At 39.9% G+C, this 22,727-nt stretch overlaps 1 protein-coding gene across 2 annotated transcripts in view; it reads right to left on the bottom strand.

Annotated features, from left to right (window-relative positions):
• PCNX2 (pecanex 2) overlaps positions 1 to 22,727 on the bottom strand; it is a 309,389-nt gene that overhangs the window by 234,630 nt on the left and 52,032 nt on the right. For both annotated transcript variants that reach the window (XM_028849636.2, XM_028849638.2), the window contains exons 9-10: positions 15,134 to 15,269; positions 5,652 to 5,797 (exon numbers count right to left, since the gene is read on the bottom strand). In XM_028849636.2, the coding sequence (XP_028705469.2) occupies positions 5,652 to 5,797; positions 15,134 to 15,269 (282 nt within the window). The remainder of the gene's footprint in view (positions 1 to 5,651; positions 5,798 to 15,133; positions 15,270 to 22,727) is intronic.

The raw sequence follows: 22,727 nt of genomic DNA, 5'->3' as shown, positions 1-22,727 counted from the left end.
TTTACTTGCCAGACAAAGAGTGACATGACTAAGGCTGTACTTTTGAAAGATTTATCATGCAGAGGTGTACAAGGTGCACTGGATGGGGAAGAGACCAGAGCAAGGATAAACAAAACTCCCAGGAGAGGTAATGAGGGCCTGGGAAATTCACATGGCTGGGGAATAGGAAGGGACCCCTGACTCAGGGACACAATTCAGAGTGAGGCTGAGAGAACTCCAAATGGATTACGGACAATGATGGACTGATTGAAAGAATAAAGATTACTCCAAGATTTCAATCTGAGAAGAAAAGGATCATGGCAGAATCCATGGCAGAAATTAGGAAGGGGAGCCGATTTGCAAAGGAAAATTGGTTTCTTCCTTTATGCAGCAGAAGTGCTCCGTACTGCTCTAGCTGCTTTGATATCAGTGAACAAAAGGGATGGGAGCTTCCTTTCTCATGAGTGGTGCCATAAGTAAGTATGAATAAAAAAAGTTCAGTAAAATATACAATATGTAAACACAGCTGCAACAGAAAAAAGAATAGAACAAGGCAAGAGAAAAGGTGAGGGAGTTGGCACTGCAAATGTCTGGGAGACAAATGCTCCAGGCTGCAGGAACTGCCAGTACAAAGGTCTTAAGCTGGAGGACTGCCTGGCATGCTTGAAAGACAAAAGGAAGGCCAGTATGGATGCAGAAAAGCCCACAGGGATAGTGGGAGATCAGGCCAGAAAGCAAATTAGTGGCTACAGCATCGGGGACTTATGGGCATTGTGAGCACTTTGATTTTCATTCTGAGTGAAATGGGGAGCCGTTGCTGGGCAGTCAGCAAAGCAGTGACGTTGAAAAGCCTTATTGTGTTGTGTTAAGAATACTGTACAGGGGCTGAGCATGACGGGCACTTGTGATCCCAGTTACTTGGGAGGCTGGGGCAGGAGGATCACTTGAGCCCAGGATTTTATGACCAGCCTAGGCAACAGTCGAGGCAAACGAGTCAGTAATGTGAGAAGTTAAAAAAAAAAAAAAAAAAGCTATACAAAGAGAATGAATGGTTATAAGCAGGGAAGATGCTATTGCAGTAACCAGATGAGAGATGAAATGGCTCAGACCAGGTGGTCATATTAACACTGAAAAGATGTAATAGATACACTTGGAAGGAACAATGAAAGTAACTTCCTATAAGAGACTGAGTGTAGGTGTGAAAGGAAAGAAGACTCAAGGACAACTCCAAGATATTTAAGCAGAGAAACCAGAAGGATGGAGTTGTCATCACCTGAGATGGGGAAGACCACAAGTGGAGCAGGCTTGGGTGAGGGTGAGATGAAGAGCTCAGTCTTGGATGTGAGATGTCATCCTGATATCATGAGATGTCAATTTGGTAGTTAGATATACAAGTCTGGAATTCAGGAGATGAGTCCAAGTTGGTGATACAAATCTGAGTGTCGTTGGCATATTAAAAGCCATGAGACTGAGTGCCATCACCAAAGAAAAGAGGGCAGATAGAGAAAGAATGAAGACTAAGAGCTTTGCAGCCACTGGCGACTTCACCATTATAGGGTCAGGAGGCAGAAAAACCTGTAAATCTTCCCTTCCTACGTAGCAGCGACCAGCAAGGCAGAAGGAAAACCAAGAGAATGCTGAGTCCTGGAAACCAAGAGAACCTCTACCAGGCAGGAGGAGAAATTAACTCTGTCAAATACTCCAAATGAGTCTAGTAATGTGAGAAGTAAAAGATGGAGTCAATGGTGACCCTGACAAGGGCAGGTTCAATGGAGTTTTGGGGTTGGGGGAGCCTGAACGGGACAGGATTATTAGAGAATGAAAGAAGAGCAAGTGGAAACAAACACAGGCAACCCTTCAAGGAGTTCTGCTGCAAAGAGGAGCACAGAAACAGGACCGTGGCTGGTAAGAAAGTGGGGTAAGACAGGATTTTTTAAAAAATACTTTAAGTTCTGGGGTACATGTGCAGAACGTGCAGGTTTTTTACATAGGTATACATATGCCATGGTGGTTTGCTGCACCCATCAACCTGTCATCTAGGTTTTAAGCCCTGCATGCATTAGCTATTTGTCCTAATGCTCTCCCTCCCCTTGTCCCCCACCCTCTGACAGGCCCTGGTGTGTGATGTTTACCTCCCTGTGTCCGTGTGTTCTCATTGTTCAACTCCCACTTATGAGTGAGAACATGCAGTGTTTGGTTTTCTGTTCCTGTATTAGTTTGCTGAGAATGATGGTTTTAAGGAGGATTTTTAAGGATGAGAGCTGTGTGTGTTCTCACGATAACAATGATGACAATTAGTTTAGTTTGAGAAGTATGAATGATTCCCTCTTTACTTGTCATATAGCCAGCTACCTCTCATATTTTACATCTGTTTGTGTGTTTCCTCCTCAGAAAAGCCTTTGCCAACTACCAGTTTGAACATCAGTGCCCTTCCCTCTCAGGTCTCTCTATCTCAGGCCTTTATGTGTTTCCTTCATGGCACCTATTACAGTTTTCTCCCCTCTCCCAGAAGAAAGTAAGTTCCCTGAGGGCAGAGACAATGGCTGTTTTATTCATCACTCCATACCCAGTGCCCAGTACAGATCCGAGCATGGAACAGGTGCTTTGGTTAATATTTGTTGAATGAATGAAATGTTGAAATGATGCACAGAAGGGCAACTTCTTATTTCAGATGTTAACCTAATCAACTAGATAAATGAAAATAAACCCTCAGTGTTTTTCAGGAAAGTGTAATGGCAAGATATGAAATAAGAGAATATAAATAAGAAGAATAGGACAAGTCCAGAAACATCTGAGTAGAATAGGTGGAGAACTGCAGGCAAATAGCTGAGACTGCAATGACAGGAACCATGAAACTACTGCCCAAAGACTAAGAAAACATTTTTAAGGAAGAACAGCCTGACTCTAAGAGTTAAGTTGAAGAATGTCAGGCAGAATGCCTTAATCTATGGGAGTTTATTGCAATGATTAGTGCAATTTTAGTGCTTGTTACCCACTGATTTCTTCCGCTTCCTGCCTAGTCCTTACAGTTTGTTTTTATTATGCATATTATGCATTTTTACCCACCTTCCCAGATGATTCTGACCCACAGCCCTGTTTGGGGATTATGCTCTCCTTGCAAACGTCCCAAACAGCTCGGTTTCTCTAGGTCAGTATTTTGGGTTCCTTCCTCCTTCCTCACTGTAGTCCCTGTCCTTATTTTAACTGACTCTGAACTGTAAAACCAGATCACCAATCCTGCTAACAGATGACTTTAGGTAGGCTTATATGGCTCTGAATAAAAAGTGATATTGCCTCATTCTCAGCAAACTAACACAGGAACAGAAAACCAAACACCACATGTTCTCACTCATAAGTGGGAGTTGAACAATGAGAACACATGGACACAGGGAGGGGAATATCACACACCGGGGCCTGTCAGGGGGTGGCAGGCAAGGAGAGGGATAGCATTAGGACAAATACCTAATGCATGTGGGGCTTAAAACCTAGATGATGAGTTGATAGGTGCAGCAAGCCAGCGTGGCACACGTATACCTGTGTAACAAACCTGCACGTTCTGCACATGTATCCCAGAACTTAAAGTTAAAAAAAAAAAAAGTGATTTTGCCTATGAACTAAAAGTCTAAATTTTTGTGTCTGGATTTGACAACATCTACTTTGGCTATCCTAATTTTATTTATTTTTAATTTTTCTTCTTTCTGGGAGCTGCGCCACATTCCAAATAATAATAGCAATTAGTATTTAAAGAACTCTTTCAATGACTAAATTAATTTAATCTTTACAACCTCCCTGTCGTATAGATTATACCCATTTAACAAACAGGAAACTGACGCACTGAAAGGTTTCATAGCCATCCTAAGATCACAGCACTAATAAGTCGTAGGGACCGGGTTTAATTCCCAAGGCTGACTCAAGTCCAGGGATTCCTCACACCAGCTGAAGGATCTATGGATAAGGAAATGATGCTATTTCTAGTCATCCCTAAGCACAACATTAAAAATCCCACTGTGACTTGCCAGGAAGGTGATTAAAATAATAAAAACATAAGCTTTTAAAAAGTGTGATCATCCTCATCATCCTTCTTAGACCTCCAATGGATTTCCATTGAATTTTTGTCACCAAGTAGATTTTAAAATAACAAACAAATCCATAGATATATTTATTTTTGTTTTGATATGCAAGGTTAATGCAAGCTAGTCCAACTTTCAATAATTTCTTTTTAACAGAAAATAGTTAATATTTCAAAAATGCCTCATTTATCAGAGTATACTATCTTGGATTATTAGTTAAGTATTAAATGTTCCTTCTAAGTGTGTGCCCCTTGGGTAACATAGTGTTGTTAGGAAAACCATTATAACTCCATTCCCTGACTTGTGGGTCCTGAAATTTACTGTTGTAATTTTGCACGACTATAGTTTTTTTCATATGTGATCACACTATTTAAGACATTACTATAACAACCAGTCACTGGGGGACCAATGACAACAAGACAGGCAATCGGGTTTTCCACTGCCCCCAAGGGCTGGCATTAAACCGTGAAACTCAGCAATTGCTTATGGCAGCATTAGTAATAGCATCTGAAATTTTCAAGCCAACCATGTAGTCAGTGCTACTCAGCCCCTGAACATCATAAACTGTTATGTGCAAATTCTGAGGTAGGCAAAGATACAAATGAGAAGCTCCCACTCCTTAGGCCCATCTCCATCATGTTTTTTTGGGGGGGGTCGGGGGGAGACTAAGTTTTGCTCTTGTTGTGCAGGCTGGAGTGCAGTGGCACAATCTCGGCTCACTGCAGCCTCTGCCTCCTGGGTTCAAGCAATTCTCTAGCCTCAGCCTCCTGAGTAGCTGGGACTACAGGCGTGCACCACCACACCCAGCTAATTTTTTACTTTTAGTAGAGATGGGATTTCACCATGTTGGTCAGGCTGGTCTTGAACTCCTGACCTCGGGTGATCCACCGGCCTCAGCCTCCCAAAGTGCTGGAATTACAGGCATGAGCCACCATGCTCAGCCTCCATCATGTTTTAACTAATCTTAACTTCTCCTCCTCTTTCTCCCTACCCAGTAACCACAGCTCCAACCCCACAACATTTTGCTATATGGAATAGTGGTAGGAGGAGGTGAGAAAGAGAAAAGGGGATTAAAGGAAAAATTAACATTCAAACGAGTGTGCATCAGACACAAGTGAGCAATTAGAATCCAAGGTGTCCGGGAAAGAGGCAGAAATCACCCTACTTCATCTTCCCTCCTCTCCCCATGCCCACACCCAGTCAGGCCAGGCCCTGTGCTACAGATGGGCCTCAAGCTTTCCCACAAAACTGGGGCAAGACATGAGTACACCAAAGCATGCTACTGTGCCCAAACGAACCTTAAATACAAACCACTTCTTATTTCTTATTGTAACTATTTCTCATTATTTCTTATTATTAATACATTAATTTATTATTAATAAGACAGTTACGTATTGTAACTCTCTTATTTCTCATTGTAACTGCTAAACTACAATTTGTTAAGTTGTCAGGATCTTATTGCTTTGACTTTGGGTTGTCAGCAAAGGAAGTGCACAACCTGAAAATGTGCGAGTGACAATTTTCTCTTTGAAAGCATGCAGTGGGCACTGTCGCGTCCCCGGTGTGCCTTCCGACAGCACATGTGCAGGCTCAGTGGCTTACCGATCAAGTAATGCCAGCAAGGTCAGTCGATCGTACCAGACTTTAATCCACTTGCCAGGGAAAATGATAAATTTGTAAAACTGCTCTCGGTTAAATTTTCCTTGTGTTGAAGAACATGACGAGGCTTCCAGATCCTGACTCACATGCTTTTAGATACCAAAAGAAACAACAGAAAAAAGTGTTTCATGTTGTCATGCCATGGCCACAAATATATATATACACCATAATTTAAAAATACAAAAAGCAGATGTTCAAATTCCGAAATATAAACCAACATATTTCAGTTAAAATAAATAAGAAAAGGATAATGATCAACAAAAAGGGTTTTTCTTACCAACACACTTCAATTCCTTTACAATGTACCATTAAAATTATGCTATTCATCACATCAAAATGCTGCTGCTCATTAAGGCCAAGAAACTGCTATAAAAATAGTTCTTACGAAAAGTAGGAATTCAATAAAAGATCTTAAATGACTTCACTTCTGAAAAGTGTGTTAATGTTGAGATACATATTCAAATTTTACTAAGAGCAAAAAGATTTTCATTGGGACTATCTAGGCTATTGGTGAAGCCCGCTATAAGAAAAACTGAACTATTTATTGAAAAAATCTAAATCATTCAAACTAAAATGTGGGGAAATTTAGACCCAGATATTAAAAGTTTTAACCCCTAATTCATCTCTGATTAGCTCTAATTCAGTGGAAAAGAATTCACTTTAAAAAAAAAATTAGTCTTCATTGATTTGTCTATCAACTACTTACTGAGGGACTCTTAGGAGCCTGGAACAAGGTTGGGAACAGGCAGTTTTCCATGCAGTCCCCCTAGTGAAGATGTTGGTAATAGAATGTGCTTAGTTAATCCTAACAGTGAGGTCCCAGATGAAGTGGGGAGCCTCCTATTGGACATCCCACCTGTGTTTTGTCTCCTGTTCTCGTGTACAGAAACTGTTAAAACCAAAGCTCCCATGCAGCTCCTCCTTCACTGTTTGACCATTTGCTTGTCACTTCTTGCTACCATCCTTCAGCCTTCTCTAGACACCCCAGCCCCCTTCAGAGCTTCTATTTCTAACCTCTATATATCTTTAACTGTGGTTGAAAAACAAATATCATAAAATTTACCACCATAACCGTTTAAAGTTTAAAGTTCAATAGCGCTAACAATATTCACATTGTTGTGCAACAGATCTCTGGAATCTTTTCATCCTGCAAAACTGAAACCCTGTATCTATTTAGCAACTCCCCATTTACCTTCCCCCCAGCCTCTGGTAACCACCATTCTCCTTTCTGTCCCTATGAATGTGACTACTTTAGGTGCTTCATGTAAATGAGATCATATAGTAGTTGAACCTTTTTGTGACGGGCTTATTTCACTCGGCATAGTGTCCTCAAGCTTCATCCACGTTGTAGCATGTGTCAGAATTCCCTTTCTTTTTAAGGCTGAATAATACTTCTTGTATGTATGTATCATGTTTTGTTTGTCCACTAATCTGTCAATGGATATTGAAGTTGCTTCCACCCTTTGGCTATTGTGAATAGTGCTGCTAGGAGCACAAGTGTGCAAATATCTCTTCCAGCTCCTGCTTTCAATTCTTTTGGATATACACTCAGAAATAGAATTGCTGGATTATTCTAATCTGTATTTTTGTTTGGTTTTGCCTTGCATTTTTCCAACATGGATTTAAGGTTCTGATTTCCCGTAGGCCGACAAACATAAGACACAGGAGATTAAAAAGGGCAAAGACAAGAAAGGGATGAGTATGGGACAAAGAGCAGTGGCAGCGGCGCAGGTGACATCGGCTTTTAAAGGACTCCTACATTTCCCTTTGGCTTACAAAGCACAAGGTTATACATGGGCAGACTGCACAAGTTTTCTCCTAATTTAGGGGAAGTCACTGATGTCAAAGTGCCTGGCATGCATGGAGGCAGTGCAGCTGCTTCATTAGAGGCCACTGCAGAACTCTCCAAGAAAGCAAATTTTACCATCTCTCCATTTCCAGATGCTAATCTGCTTACTCAGCCTATGGAAAATGGAGTCATTCCGGATATCAAATATTAATGCAAAAGGCATCCACAGGGAAAGCTGATCCATCATGAAGGCGATATACAGGATGAGTTGGACTGAATCATAACAGGAAAGTTGAGATTGTAAGTGCTGCTTGTGCCTGGAATTCTATTTCAACACAGAAGAGAGCTTTGTGGAAACTGCCTGGTGTCATCTCAGCAGGAACAGCTTCTTTGCATGATGATGAACTTGTGGTTTATAGTAAACCTCCCCCCACAAAGGAGTCCTTTTCCTTGAAGCCACATGGACAAAGAGTATAAGTAAGAATTAGGTGCACAGGAGCCCATGGTTTACTGTCCTTGTTATGTAAGAATCCATGTATGATGCATAAACAGGTCAAGGGTAAGCAACAGCTAAGATGAGAGCATTCCTTCCAATAGGAAGAAAAATGCCTTCTTAAAGTGGGGTTTCATTTGATATGCTTAGCTGTTAGGAAAGCTCAGTATGTAAAAAATTACATGAAGACTATGCCTGCATCTTTTTTAAAACTTATTAAAGATTCCAGCATACTGTGCTATTTATTGCTGCTTAAATGAAAGTCCTTGCTTAAAAAAAAATCCTCAAAAATTAATGAAAAAAAAAAAAGATTTGACTTCTTTTATGGGAAAAAAAGGTTCATAAAATTTTATTTTTTACCTTCGATATCCAAGAAGCCCAGAGCTACATGTTTTGGTGAATAACAGCAATTATTCTTGGACTATTTTCTGGTACCAAATTCAAATTCAAATTCAATTTCTCATCATTTTAATATCATTCATGTTTTCACTCATCGAACAAAATAGTTACTGTGTAGATTATATAAACCAAATGCTATATGTAATATATGTTGAAAATTGAAAACATAACAAGAGAGAGTTTCCACCTTACAGGGGTTTGGAAATTTCTGGGAATAGGCGAGCAAACCAGTCATGATAACATCATCACACATGCATAAACGCATCTACATCTGTGTCTATCTCTGGAGAGAGAAGTGAGTCACCAGAGAGTGTAGGACTGACATCCCAGAAGAGGGCATGGAGTAAAGGGGTCTTGGGCATTCCCTGGAGTGCATCAACAATTAAGGGGCTCGCATAATTGCGGACCCTCAGTGGAGTCTGAGAAGGAGCTTCATATTCATCACTTTTATCTTTCACTGTAAGTGATCTAAATAATGAAAAAAAAATGAATGCGTGGACAAACTGACAAAAAAAGACGTTTATGTCTCTGATTCATTAAACCTTGCCAAAGAATGACTATGTTGCATTGCCCAGTAAGTTGGGCCTGCAAGTTTAATTCTATGATTCTGAGAAAGAGTTTAGGAAAGGGGAGGACAAAGGAAAGGATAAAAGTTGAACTTAGGTTCTTTTTAAAAAACAAGATAATTGCATTTACATACACTCCTCATATGGATTAGTGTTTATATCATAATATCCAATGTTCATTTAATGAATTTGAATTATCAAGAACAACTTACATTATTGTCAGTATATTCTTCTTAAGAAGGCAGGGAAGGACAGTGTACCTTTTAGAAATATTTTGGGTGGAATTTTTGAAATCTAAGTATAAAAGACTATGCCTCCTGAGATACCTGAGAAATTCTACTGCTCAAATAATGCTACTTTCAAGAGTTCCAGATAACAAACAAGATTTTTTGATGATATTAGTAACTGCCACCAACTAGTAAAGTCATAATTTTGCCATATATTATCTCTAATCCTTAAAAGATCACAATAGTTCAGTTTCCTAAAAGAAACTGAGGCTCTGAGAGATTAGGCCACTGGTCCAAGGTCCCAGATTAGGAAGAGATTTGCTGGAAGCCAAAGTCTGGGCTCTTTCTACAATCGTGCTTAAGGGGGCCCAGGTGAATCGACACATCAAGCAGTGCTCATCAGTAAAGAGAAAGCCACCTTCACAGCAAAACAAATAGAGTTCAAGAGACAATACATATAGTCTAATTGTGAAAGAACAAGTTAACAACACAAATTTGAAAATGGAAACTGGCAAAAATAAGATGGGGAATAATGGATTACAAATAATATGTTATTTAAAACAAACAAAGTCAGGTTTGTGATTTTGAGAATGAACCATATCTAATAAAAACTAAAATAGATATTATACCCTGTTATGTGAAAGAGAGTAAGTGATCAGCTCTACAGAACCTCCCCAAAGTCTGAACAGGCATAAATGGATTTAAATTATTGGCCTCTTTTTTGTGGGGGGATATCGAAAATTAAATTAGAGGTTCTCCAGTTCTCAGAAGGTATCTGTAGATTTTACCTGAAAGGGCAGGGAAAAGGGAGAAGGAGTAGAGGAGAGAACAGTAGACAGAAGAAAAGTGGTCCTTTGGGAAACTATGTGTAACTCCTAACAGCTATCAAGCTCAGCACTGGGAAGGAAGGGTTGGTAGGGACTCTGTTTGGTGTCAGAAGTGGGATTGTGAGAAATCACAGCAGTGGCTGCCAAGGGGGATGTGAGCACTGGAGGCCCTAATAGTGACAAAAGGGCAACTAGGAAGGAACACTGGATCAGGGTCCCTTCGATGCCCCAAGTTCCAGTACTCTCTGCACTGCAGTTTCCTTAGATATTCAACCCCCAGATGAAATAATGCCTACCCTGAAGACTTCTCTTAAAGATAAAATGACATCAAATATGACAGCACCTAGCCCAGTGCCATACACATAACTTGTGTTCAAAACATACAAGTGGAATGTGAATTATATCTGGATGTGAACAAAACTTTGAGGGATGAAACATATTTTTTTTGAAAGTAGAATGATACTATTATAACAGTGGCTATGTTTAGCAGCCAGAATTCATAGCAAACCATGTAGATTCTAAACCTATTACAGATAGCCTCTGACTTACAATGATTCAACTTATGATTTTTGAACTTTACAATGCTGTGAAAGGGATAAGTATTCAGTAGAACATCAGTAAGTGATATGAGATAGTCAATACTTTATTACAAAATAGGCTTTGTATTTGATGATTTTGCCCAACTGTTGGCTAATGTAAGTGTTCTGAGCATGTTTAAGGCAGGCCAGGGTAAGCTATGATATTCAGTAGGTTAGATGTATTAAATGCATTTTCAACTTATGATATTTTCAATTTATGATGGATTTATAGGGACCTAAACCCATTCTAAGTTGAGGAGCATCCGAATTTAAATGAACTTCTGAACATGATACATGAAAAAGATGCAAATGTTACTTTTTCTTTTTAAAGTATTAATATACTTTTAAATAAATGAATATATGATGAAAAATAAATGTTACGATATTATAATTGATGTCTCATCTCTTTCATCTCTATAATTATCTCAACTGTTTCATCTTTTAGTAAATGCCAATATTCTTATAAGTTCTTGTTAATGTTTTAATGATAGTAAATTGTGATGTAAATGCTGCCTTTATATTTACCTAGAATAACAGTCAGCCAGGCCTAGTACTGTGCTCATCTTTGCAATTCTCACCAGTTCTCATCAGTTAGGACCAATTAAATGCTTGACCTTCAAATATCCATAAGATAATAATAATAATGCCACTATCATAGACTTGCACAGAGCTTTAGCGTTTACGAAACACTTTTACATACAATACTATCTCATTTTTTAATGTAAGACAAGCTGAATGAGTTGGAGACTATATCCGGTTAAAAGTAAATGGAAGCAGAAAATGCTGTATTCCGACAGATCCTATGCTGCCCTTGGGGAGACTGCACCTGCCTCTCAACCAGCAGTGTAATAAACAAAATGTTTCCAGGTGATTACTCAGGTACTGACCCATAACATATTGGGACAATGTAAGATTTTAAAAACCATGGTAATGAGTCTACAGAATATACTCTGTGGGGTTAGAAGCACATGATGGATAAACTTAGTGACAGAGAAGTACAAGTTTATAATATGGATTCATGCAACATTTTTAATTGGTAATATTCAAAACCCCTGAATGCCAATCTTGAGTTCAAACAACAGGTTTTCACCAATTCCAACCATATATATATATATATGGTTGGAATACACACACACACACACACACACACACATATATATAAAGTGACCAGCCCTTCATAAAAGTGGCAGCCCTTCCTGGGAGCCCCCCTTTCAGGGACACTTCATTCTCCACACACATACTGTATTTGTGCCAGGGAGGAATTTCAGAAAAGTCTTTCTCTGGCCTTGGCTCACCTCCTGACCACCCGCCCATCAGAGCCTGCAGAATTCCGTCCTCTGCTAGAAAGAGCTTGCGGAAAGTTGCGGGGAAAGCACTCCCAGAGCTCATGTGCTGCACTTGAAGGAGAGAGGCAGGGAGGATGGGGGAAGGAAGGGATTAAAGTCTTGTCTTCAGAGTCTTATCTCCTGCTTACTTTTGCTAGTCTCCTTCTGAGAAATAGCTCCCCTGTGCCTCCAGGCTCCAGGAACACTGAGCATACCTGCTTTCAGCCTCACCTCCAGGCCCCATTGGCCAGGTCTTTTCTCTGTCTAGATACTCTTATCTCCTTTTATTTGGTTAACTTCAACTCATCCTCCACATTTCAGCGGAAGTGTCACCTTGCTGAGGAAGCCTCTCTGATCCCCTGTTTCCTGGCCTGGAGCTTCTGCTGTGTCCCACACCACTAGAGCCTATTCTAATCAGAATTCCTGTTGTATAGAGTTGAATTGGTTGACTGGCTGTTAAACTTATTGTAGGCAGGGACTGAGTTTTTTCACCATTGTATACCAAGCTTCTAGCACAGGACTGTAGGCATAGCCAGCCTACAGCAAATATTTGTTGGATAATGAGTAGAAAACCTATTTAATTTTTATTTTGTGGCTGAAATCTAATTTAATTTCCTGGTGATATCAATTATATTTAGAAATCAAATAGTAGAACTACATTTTTTTCCCAGTATGAGACTTTGTAAATATTTTCTTAGGGTCTAAACATGAGCTTGGTTAGCAATCTTCATTTTTCCTCTTCCATACCCATATACAATAGAATATAGAACTTTAAAAATGTTTACTTAAAGTAAGTTTAAATTGTTGAAGCAATGAATTTGGTTAAGTGTCTAGCAATAAAACACTACAGATGAGTTGAGTTTTTATGCATCATCAGGCCATTTACAGAATTACAAATGTAAAATAAGGAATGGCAGGACTGTTTCTGATTTATTCTTTGAGTATTTACTTATTTTCAAGTTTCTGCTCTAACTGGGATATTTTTGAGATACTAAATCAATAGATGTATACCTTTGATAATCTAAAGTTTCTAGTTTCCTCTAGTTCTGCTACTCATGAAATCAATGGCATTCATATCTTTCCAAGCTCTCCTGATACTTTCATGGAACCTTCTTGAAGGTTCAACACTAATGTTCTGGAGGGTAGTAGGGAGTTAGCGCTTCCCCGGGCCTATCACGGGGAAAATGCAAGTTTCTCAGGAAAGCCTACGTTCCACAGGGCCCCCACATACTAGGGCTGGGGTGAGAACTATGTTCTGGCAGTTGGGGGTGGAGCTGGGCAGAGCTCACAGACCTCATACAGGCTGACAGTGTGTGCAGAACACGGCTAGGGCAAATGGCAGGGTCTCCGGTGGTCAGTGAGTGGCAGATCCAACACCTCACCCAAACCAGGCAGGTACAACACACAGTACACCCGGTGACTGGGCTGAGGGGATGCTCCCCTCCCCGGAAGGGCCCCTCCCAGGTCCACTTCCAACCACAGGTTTAGGAATCCTATCCCTTACACACAGAGGCCCTGGAAAGGAGGAGAAGGAGAGCCTGAATACATGAAAGGGAAGAGAATAAACAGTCCCAAAAGGCTGCTTCTTTGAATAAATTAAACACTTGTTCACACAGAAACTCCAAGCCTGAAAGGGCTGAGTTACCCTAATTAGCACTTTTTTTGTTTGAGAAAGGATCTCACTCTGCCACCCAGGCTAGAGTGCAGTGGTGCAGTCATAGCTCACTGCAGCCTTGAACTCCTGGGCTCAAACCGTCCCCCTACTTCAGCCTCCCAAAGTGTTGGAATTACAGGCGTGAGCCACTGTGTCTGGCAATTAGCACTTTTAAGTTAAGTCGTCCCTACACTCCCCACATCAACAGGAATAAGAACTCAGGGCAATATGTGGTCAGCTAAAAGGTAACTCAACATTTTCTTTGCACAGCTGAGTAATGGTGTATAAATTTCAACCCATTGTATTTTGTGTGTGTGTGTGTGTTTGTTGGAGACAGAATCTCGCTCTGTTGCCCAGGTTGGAATGCAGTAGCATGACCTTGGCTGATTGCAACCTCTGCCTCCGGGGTTCAAGCGATTCTCGCGCTTCAGCCTCCCAAATAGCTGGGACTACAGGCATGTGCCACCATGCCAGGCTAATGTTTGTATTTTTAGTAGAGATGGGGTTTTGCCATGTTGGCCAGGCTGGTCTTGAACTCCTGACCTCAAGTGATCCATCCACCTTGGCCTCCCAAAGTGCTGGGATTACAGGCGTGAGTCACTGCAGCCAGCCACATTGTATTGTTGAGCATCCTTTGGAAAAATGTGGCTAAGCAATCAAAAACATATATATATATATATTATATATATATATAATTTTATATATATATATAATTTTTTCAAAGATGAGCTTTTCTAGAATGAACTGAAACATTTCCAGGAAAAAGGTAAACAGAAATAAAGAAACTTGACACTCACATGACATCACCCCATCTACAATCCTCTTCTCTCAATATGTACCAATGGAAACCAATCTTTCTTCAAGGCCTAACCCAAGTATTTCTTCTTCTAAGAAGCCGTCCCCATTTCCCCTCCAAAATGCCCAAAATTGAATCTGCAGCTCTAACTTCATGTCTGGGTGTTTCACTAATCTCCCATGTTATCTCTGGCTTTTAATCCTTGGCTCTGCCTCCCAAGAGTCTTATTAAAAGTTGACTGGATAAATGAATGAACATTAATAAGTTATCTCTTAGTAACATAATGAAAGGCTTCACATTTTTAGACCTCTTGAGGATAATGTCACTTGCCCCAAGAATAAAGTCTCCCTTTAAGTCAAATATTTAAGAATCTTTGAATATTAAATATACAAGGCAATAATACATTATTTTTTTTAAAAAAACAGATACTTTGCAAACCATGGGCGAAAAAGGTAACCTAATCCAGTGAGCTCCTGTGAGACTTACGCATCCCGGCAACCAAAGATCAATGTGCATGAATTTCTAATGCATTTGAAAAGCAACTGAGACAGTGGCAATCCTGTTAATATCAACCCAAGGTTAGCTGCTATCTCTCTGATTTCTTTTCACATTCAGTCAGTAGACTGCCTTGTAGTGATATATCAACAACCCAGTGATGCAAAATTCAGGGAAAGAGCTGACTAATCCTGTCAGGTAATCCAACCTGGAAAAAGGTTTTAAGATCCCCTGTTTCTAGAACATCCACAAACAGCAATTCTGGCATGTACGTACCCGTGGAGTTTCTGACTGGGTCCTGCGAGCCACCATCAGTAACAGCTGTTGCTGAAGGGCACTGACAGCAGGGTCCCCAGAAGACGGATCTTGACTCTCAGAAGTTGTGGTACTGGAGGAGCTGACCTGCATCTCTCTGAGGGTGGGCAAAACAAAAGCTTTGGTTACCTGGCGATACCACAAGTCATCTATTTATTATACACAAACACAAGAACAATAGGAATGCCCAAAGCAGGTATTGGATGAGTCTTCACAACCTTACATAAAGAGTTAAGAGTTTAAAATTATGTATACAAGGCTACCTTCAGGGAGAAGGTCAATTACCCTGCATACATTGAAATTACTCAGGCTGCCCAGGGTTGTAGTGTGTCATAGGGCAGGTGGGCAGATGCCTGGTGTTCTACAGACGACAACCTTAAATTTGTTACATATTTAATGGGTGGGGAGGCCTTAGTAACAAGTTCTAGCCTCACATTTTGTAAAAACAAATAGTGGGCTTGATAATTCTCCAGACACCAACCAGGAAGAAACAGAGACTAACACCTCTACTACCTGACTGCATCTCCTCTCCACCACAGCCCAAAGCACGGTAAGTACATATTAGACAAAAGAAATGTCTTGGGTAATTGATCAAGAGGACATTATGGAATTAGTTGTGATCTGTATATAAAATAGTTTTATTATCTTTAATCACACACAGATTGGCAAGACTTAAATTAACAGTACGCAGTCTCAATCCTGGCATTTTTTTCCTTTGGCTCAGAAAGCAAAAACTAGGACATACTTCTCTATCTGATTTCCTAGCAGGGTACCTATAACTTTTAGGACACAATGGTGCTGCCTACTCAACAGGCATTTCTCATAGAATGTCTGCTAACATAACTCCATCTTATTAAGTCATCCAAGACTGTGTGCTTTGGAAGAGGCATGAGGTCCTTCCCTAGCCCTAGGGAAAAATCCTGGTCTCTAAGCCATTCACTCTGGCCAGAGCTTGGCTTTGGAATGAGAAAGAAACACAATTCTAAGAGGTCAATGAAGGGCAAAGAAGAGTTGGCTGGGAATAAGACAGCTCTTGGACAAAATTTTCTATAGTTCTTAAGTAGTAACAAAAGTAAAAGACAGTCTTTCTCCAGGCCTTTGCATGATTCATGAATAATAAATACTGCCATCGTGAAGGAAAAACTTGAGGACTGGAGAGCTGAGTGATGGAAGGGAACTAGTTTTTTGATGACAGCATTAAACCTCTGAATTCACCAACCTTGAACAGACCGTATCTTTGGGCTTCTTGTGTTCTGACATAATACATCTCATCGTGCAGCCCATTTTGTTACATAAGGTTACTTGTAGCCCAAATCACACCGTCTAATACAGGCTCCTTAAGAATGCAGATGCTACAGTAACATAATTCCCTTCTGATTTATAATCTACACCTTTCATGATAAAGTTTCTGCAATCTTTTCGATCTTTCTTTTTTCTAACTCCTTCCTATCATACTCATAAGCATACCAATAGTTATTCTGTGTGAATGGTGTTCAAAATACTGTCATACAGCTGGGTGCAGTGGCTCATTCCTGTAATCCCAACACTTTGAGAGGCTGAGGCGGGAGGATTGCTTGAGCCCAGGAGTTCAAGACCAGCCCTGGCAACATAGTGAGACCTAATCTCTACAAAAATAGAAAAAAATTAGCTGGGCGTGGTCGCACATGCCTATAGTCCCAGCTACTTGGGAGGCTGAGGTGGGACACCACTTGAGCCTGGGAGGTCTAGGCTGCAGTGAGTCATGATCACACCACTGCACTCCAGCCTGTGTGAACAGAGTAAGATCTTATCTCAAAAAAAAAAAAAAAAAGCAACTTTCATATACACATGTAAATAAACAAAAACTTCAATACATTCAATAAAGTCTTCCTATAAAGAACCACTTAGGAAACATAACATGATAAGGTTAGGGTTTAGGAAATGAACCGGGTAGAGTAAGTACGTGGAGTTTGAAAACTTAAAAAATCCTATGCTTCCATTATTTAATGCTTGCTCCTAAAACAGTGCTTTTCCTTCTTGTCTATGTTAGTGGCATAATCTCCGTCACTAACAGAGAAAAAGATTAGTTAGATTTATAAAAACAATGTTAATTCAAACTCTTCTGCGTTGTCCAGAAGCCGCTGAGTAACGTAACTCTGTCATTTCACATCGAAATACAATAGAACTGAAATTTCACTGTTGACACAAATTCAGAGATATCTTAAATGGAGCACATGCCAGAACTTCACTAAAACCAAAAGATTAAGCTAACTACATTGTAGGTAAGGTAGGTAATGATCGTAAATAGGCAAGAGTGGGAAAAGAAATGTATGCTTCTGTGAAAAATGTAGAAGGTGTACAGCACCCTCTATTGCTAACTGAAATAAACTAAGAATTGACTACGACATCATGTGTAACGAACGGCTGTTTTAGAGCAGTCTTCTTCCTACTAAGGCGTCCTGCTAGGATACATGATACAAAAGGAAGTGTCAATCAATAGACATCAGCTTAATTTTTTCATATTTCTTAGTAGATTTCTGATTGTAAAATAATAATAATAAACATCATTTTCCTATGTAAGCCATTTAAATATCCTTTAAAAAATCTATGGGTTGATTTTCTATTTAAAATCTTTTGGGTCAGTTCTAGAATTAAACAGAACTAGGTTAAAGTATTTCTCTACTACTTACTATCTGTGACTATAAGCATGTTGTCTTCCTACCTCGAATCCTCCCTATAAAATCAGGAAGATATTTTCCTCATAGGGATCATTGTGAAAACTAAACCAGACTATGTACATAAAGCAGTGAATATTGCCTTTCATATATTAGGCACTTCATAACCATCCCTGACCCTTTTTACTCTTTTCTGTTGATATAGGACTTGACTTTGCTTATTCTTATATTAAATAGTAACATAACTCCTATGCTTTTACACAAATACTATATTAATTTCAGGTGTCTCTGTTAGCAGGCATGGGGGAAGAGTATTTTGCTCTCAACTCACACCTAATTCTCCTTATTTTATAAAGACAGTCTCAAACAGCATATTAACTTCCCTCTTAATTAACCTCTTTTATAAGGTTTGAGTATTCTAGACAAGGCATGAGCATATTAAGAAAGATTCTCTTCTGAGCTTCATGACTGGTATATGTCTGCATCAGAAACCTGTACTGTCATCTGTATTGTCATGTGTATGTGGGCTCCCCATTTGGCCAGGAGGAAATGGTTACATGCTTACAGTAAGCATTGCTCAAATGGAGATGTTTCCCTATGTGATATAATTCTCTGATGTCCTGATAGTGTAGTTATAATCCATGTGCACCAGCCTGCCCACCCAAGCACCAAAGAGACGACGATGCCCACAAAAATCACTGACATGGACAGGTGGACAGGAGTGCAATCTCTGAATAATTCCAAAGTCTATGTTCTTTGCTTGTGTCTCTTCTCCGAGTATTTGCTGGTTATTCTCTCGCATCTTTTGAAGTTATAGACTGTAAGCATCATAATCATCTAGAAACACAATGTCTAAGTAACTTAAAGCCAAAGATTTTCCCACATTAATACATATAAAGTGAAAGCGTTAAGTTTCAAGAGGCATTTTCTCTTCCTCCAAAACAATAATGGCAATGGAAATATCCCAAGCCTATAGTAACTATTCTGTGAACTGCAATACACGATACTTAGCACATCTGGTCTCAATTATCCCATTCTCTGGTGAATCTTTGGTAAACTAGTTTGGTTCAGGGCTATAGCAGAGATAAGTTTATTTAAGTTAGATTGAGCTCCAAGCAATAGCAGAAATAGTGACTAATGGTGGAAACTTTTAAAAGTGCTGCCACTAGAAAGTAATAAAGATGGGCCTGGGGCTAGAATCTAGCCTGGGCCAGAAGAGTGCACTCCTATATGGAAACAGTTGGGTCTCAAATTGACCATGACGATATTCCACCACACTGAACTCCCCAGATTTTCACCATCTGAGTTTCTACAAGTAACAGACAGTCAAAATACATGTGCTTCTTCTACACCGTCTCACTGATGTTGGAAAAACATTTCCTGAAATTCTTCATCTTCCCCAGAGTTTAAAGACGACAGCCCACCACTCTCAGGGAGGGGGCCTCCCTTTTTCTGCCTCTTCCCTTGTTTTTCAGGCTTCCTCCGGGGACATGGGCACGAGGCCCACAGAGGGACACAGACATGAAAGTCGCAGCAACATATTCAGTATGTAGGATGTTTAACTAAAGCAGCACTGTTCTGCAAACCATAACCTGTTATTTTGAATTGTTTTACAGTCGGCAAAAAACTCTTCTCTTATGTTACAGCAAAATTTGTGTGAGTATCAGAGAAAAAGGCAGCGACACCGTGGAAGTGAGGCAAAGTCGGGAGCATGGGACCTGACTGCCATCATGTGGCGGCAGTGGCTGTGGCCACCCGAAGAGATCCACACTGAGTGGCAGGGCCAATTTTCAGGCTTTCAGAGAAGATGCCCCAGAGAACAAAATCTTTCTAGAATCAACCTCACAAACCTTTTGTCCTTATGACTCTATGCCTGGGTGAAAGTACAATCTCTTTCTAACATGTCTAAGAAAACCAGATAAGAATGACAGCGAAAGGAGCAAAGAGTAAAGAGTGAACGCCAAAAAGAGAGGACATGGAAATTTGGGAGGGCAGACACTATTCCAAGGCAGACCCAGGTGATCATCTACCAGTCTTTTTCACCTCCATGTGATCAAAGGCACCAAGAAACTGCAAAAGTTTTTCAAATTTGAAGCAGCAAATATCTATCTCTCTACTACCCAAATTAAGTGAGTGAGGCAGCTATATGCATACCTCAAATATTTGTAATAAAAGATGAAATTTCCAAACTATCATTGAATGGCACATGGTACTGGGTATATCTAATACTGAGAGAAGTTACAACGTTTTACTCTTCATTTTGAATATCTAGTTGACTTGTTTCGTTGCCCCACATTCCTGCTCAGCTATTCCAAACCAGAGTGTCACTATTATTTATTCTGACTAAAGTTAAAAACCCAGTCTAAACAGACACGATTACTTCTTGCTGCTTTCTGCCTGCTTATCTTCTCTGGGAACCAGGTAGATAATTAAACATTGTGGCTTTAGAGGACTTTCCTGAAAGTTAATCCCAATAAGTAAGAGGTCTTTTTGAGATAAGGGTCAGAGAAGCTGATAATGTCAACAAAAGAGTAAGAACTCTGAGGAGGTAGTAAAGATTAAGTACAGGGCTTCAGTCCACCTTTGGAGTATGGTACACAGCGGGATTAGAGATTTAGGGCAGCTTTCAAACATAAGCCTAATTTATAAACTGAAAATATCTGCTTCAATCTTTGCTACAATAATTCAAAAACAAAAGCCATGAATAAGTGAATTCACATAAATATTTATATTACCATCCTACTCTATTTTTTAAATAAAAACAAGTTGAAGTTCCATCCTTGATAAAAAAAATTCCCCAAAAAAGTCCTGCAAATGAATTTGCTACAGAATGACTCTTCCATTCAGAAGAGTACCATGCCTACTTTATGAGTTATAGATCCTCAAAATGAATGTAAATATCATGTCTTTCCAATCAGATTTCACTGGGGAGCAGATGATATGCATTTTGCATGCATTTCCATTAGATTGTTTATGACACTGGAAAAGCCAGATTCATACAGAAACATGGTTATAGATTGTTCATAGAAGAACGTTCTGCTATATTACTTGGATTAATTTATACACAAAGAAATATAAATATTTGCTGAACAAAAAAGAGAAACCGTCAAGCTTTAATTACAAGATCTACTGAGTAGTAATAAAAATTCACTCTGCAACAAACCCTTTGCACTCAAAAACACATTTCAACTTTCTAAGCAGCTTCACCTCCAACTTCCTAGGCAGATTGCCTACTTCCACTTCGGTTTTCCAGGCAGATTAGCAATTCCAACTTTCCAGGCAAATTAGTTCATTTTGGCTCTGAACTATTGAATCAATCTTGTGTTCTGGGTAATAAAATACTCAAGTGGATTTATCCTCTGGCAGTTTTTCCTACTAGCAATTCTAAAGGCTGCAATTCAAGTTGTAGTTTCCTCATTCCAGTTTCTGGGGAAAGCAGAACTGTGCTAGCTAATGTTACCAAAGGTACCTGCTCTATGGGCAGCTATCGTACAAGCAGAAAATGCTGCTGTGTTTCTGGAGCAGTCCACAAGAACTGCACTGGTTCCCACAGCGACAGTGAGGCCACGGAGAGAAGTCTGTTTCCTCTCCCGGTTTCCTTCAGGAATCCCCAAAGAGACATCAAGTTACATTACTAACAATTCCCTATTCATACTTGGGAGTCAGGGATATAAAACTGTCCCATGGTAACAAGGCTGAACAATAGCTAAGAGGAATGGCTTTTTTGCCAATAATAAGAATCAGTCATTTAATGGCCCAGTTGGAGACAATCCCAGCCACTGAAGTCACCTCATAGGGAAAAACCTGCTTTTCCAATATATCTTCCATGGCTGAATGACTTACAGCCCCAAGTAGGCATCCTTCCAAGTTCAAAATCAAAGTTTATGTTTACTGTAATAGAAGAACTTAAAATCTAATTGCATTAAAAGCCAAGGACATCATATTAAAGGACCTACTCTAAAACTATACATGCCAAGATGTTGGAACACAACAGGTTAATAAGGGGAATGCCTTCAAATCACATAAACCAACTCATAAAGGACTAGAGGAAAGGCTTCCACCTGGCCCAAAGTATTTTTGTTATATAAAATCGGGTGTTTTGTTATAAAAACTCAAGAAACAAAAGTCAACATCTTTTGGTATATCAAGTCACAGTGCACTTTACCTGAAGTCCTTCTGCCTCTATCCAAAGATAGTAACAACAGCCAACATTGACTGAGGGCCCTCTATGGCAGGCACTGTCCTAAACACTGCATGTGTACTATCACATTTATTTATTTATTTATTTATTTTTTGAGACATAGTCTTGCTCTGTTGCCCTTGCTGGAGTGCAGTGGTGTGATCTTGGCTCACTGCAACCTCTGCCTCCCAGGTTCAAGTGATTCTCCCGCCTCAGCCTCCCAAGTACCTGGGATTACAGGTGCATGCCACCACACCCAGCTAATTTTTGTATTTCTATTAGAGACACGGTTTCACTATGTTGATTCGGCTGGTCTTCAACTCCTGACCTTGTGATCCGCCTGCCATGGCCTCCCAAAGTGCTGGGATTACAGGTGTGAGCCACCATGCCCGGCCCACATTTAATTTTTAAAGCAAACCAGTGAATTATTACAGAGGTATTATCTGCATTTTTTTTTGTTAGAAAATGGATACTTAAGATGGTTAAGCAAGTTGCACAATGTCAAACAAAAAGTAAATATCAGTGCTGGAATTTGAACCCAGATAAGTCCGAGACAAAATTTGTGTTCATATAGCTAGATACTAAACCTCTGATTTCAAGGAAGTAAAATTCTCAATGTCAGATTTTCCTCTGTTTTTAGCTTTCATACAGACAGAGAAAATTGTTTCCTTATGAACTAATAAAACACAGGGCTGGACTGGGCATGGTGGCTCACGCCTAT

Source organism: Macaca mulatta, chromosome 1, assembly GCF_049350105.2.
Source record: "Macaca mulatta isolate MMU2019108-1 chromosome 1, T2T-MMU8v2.0, whole genome shotgun sequence".
NCBI classification, from domain to species: domain Eukaryota; kingdom Metazoa; phylum Chordata; class Mammalia; order Primates; family Cercopithecidae; genus Macaca; species Macaca mulatta.
Note: the sequence above shows the minus strand (reverse complement) of the source record. Positions and strands in the feature narration are given on the sequence as shown.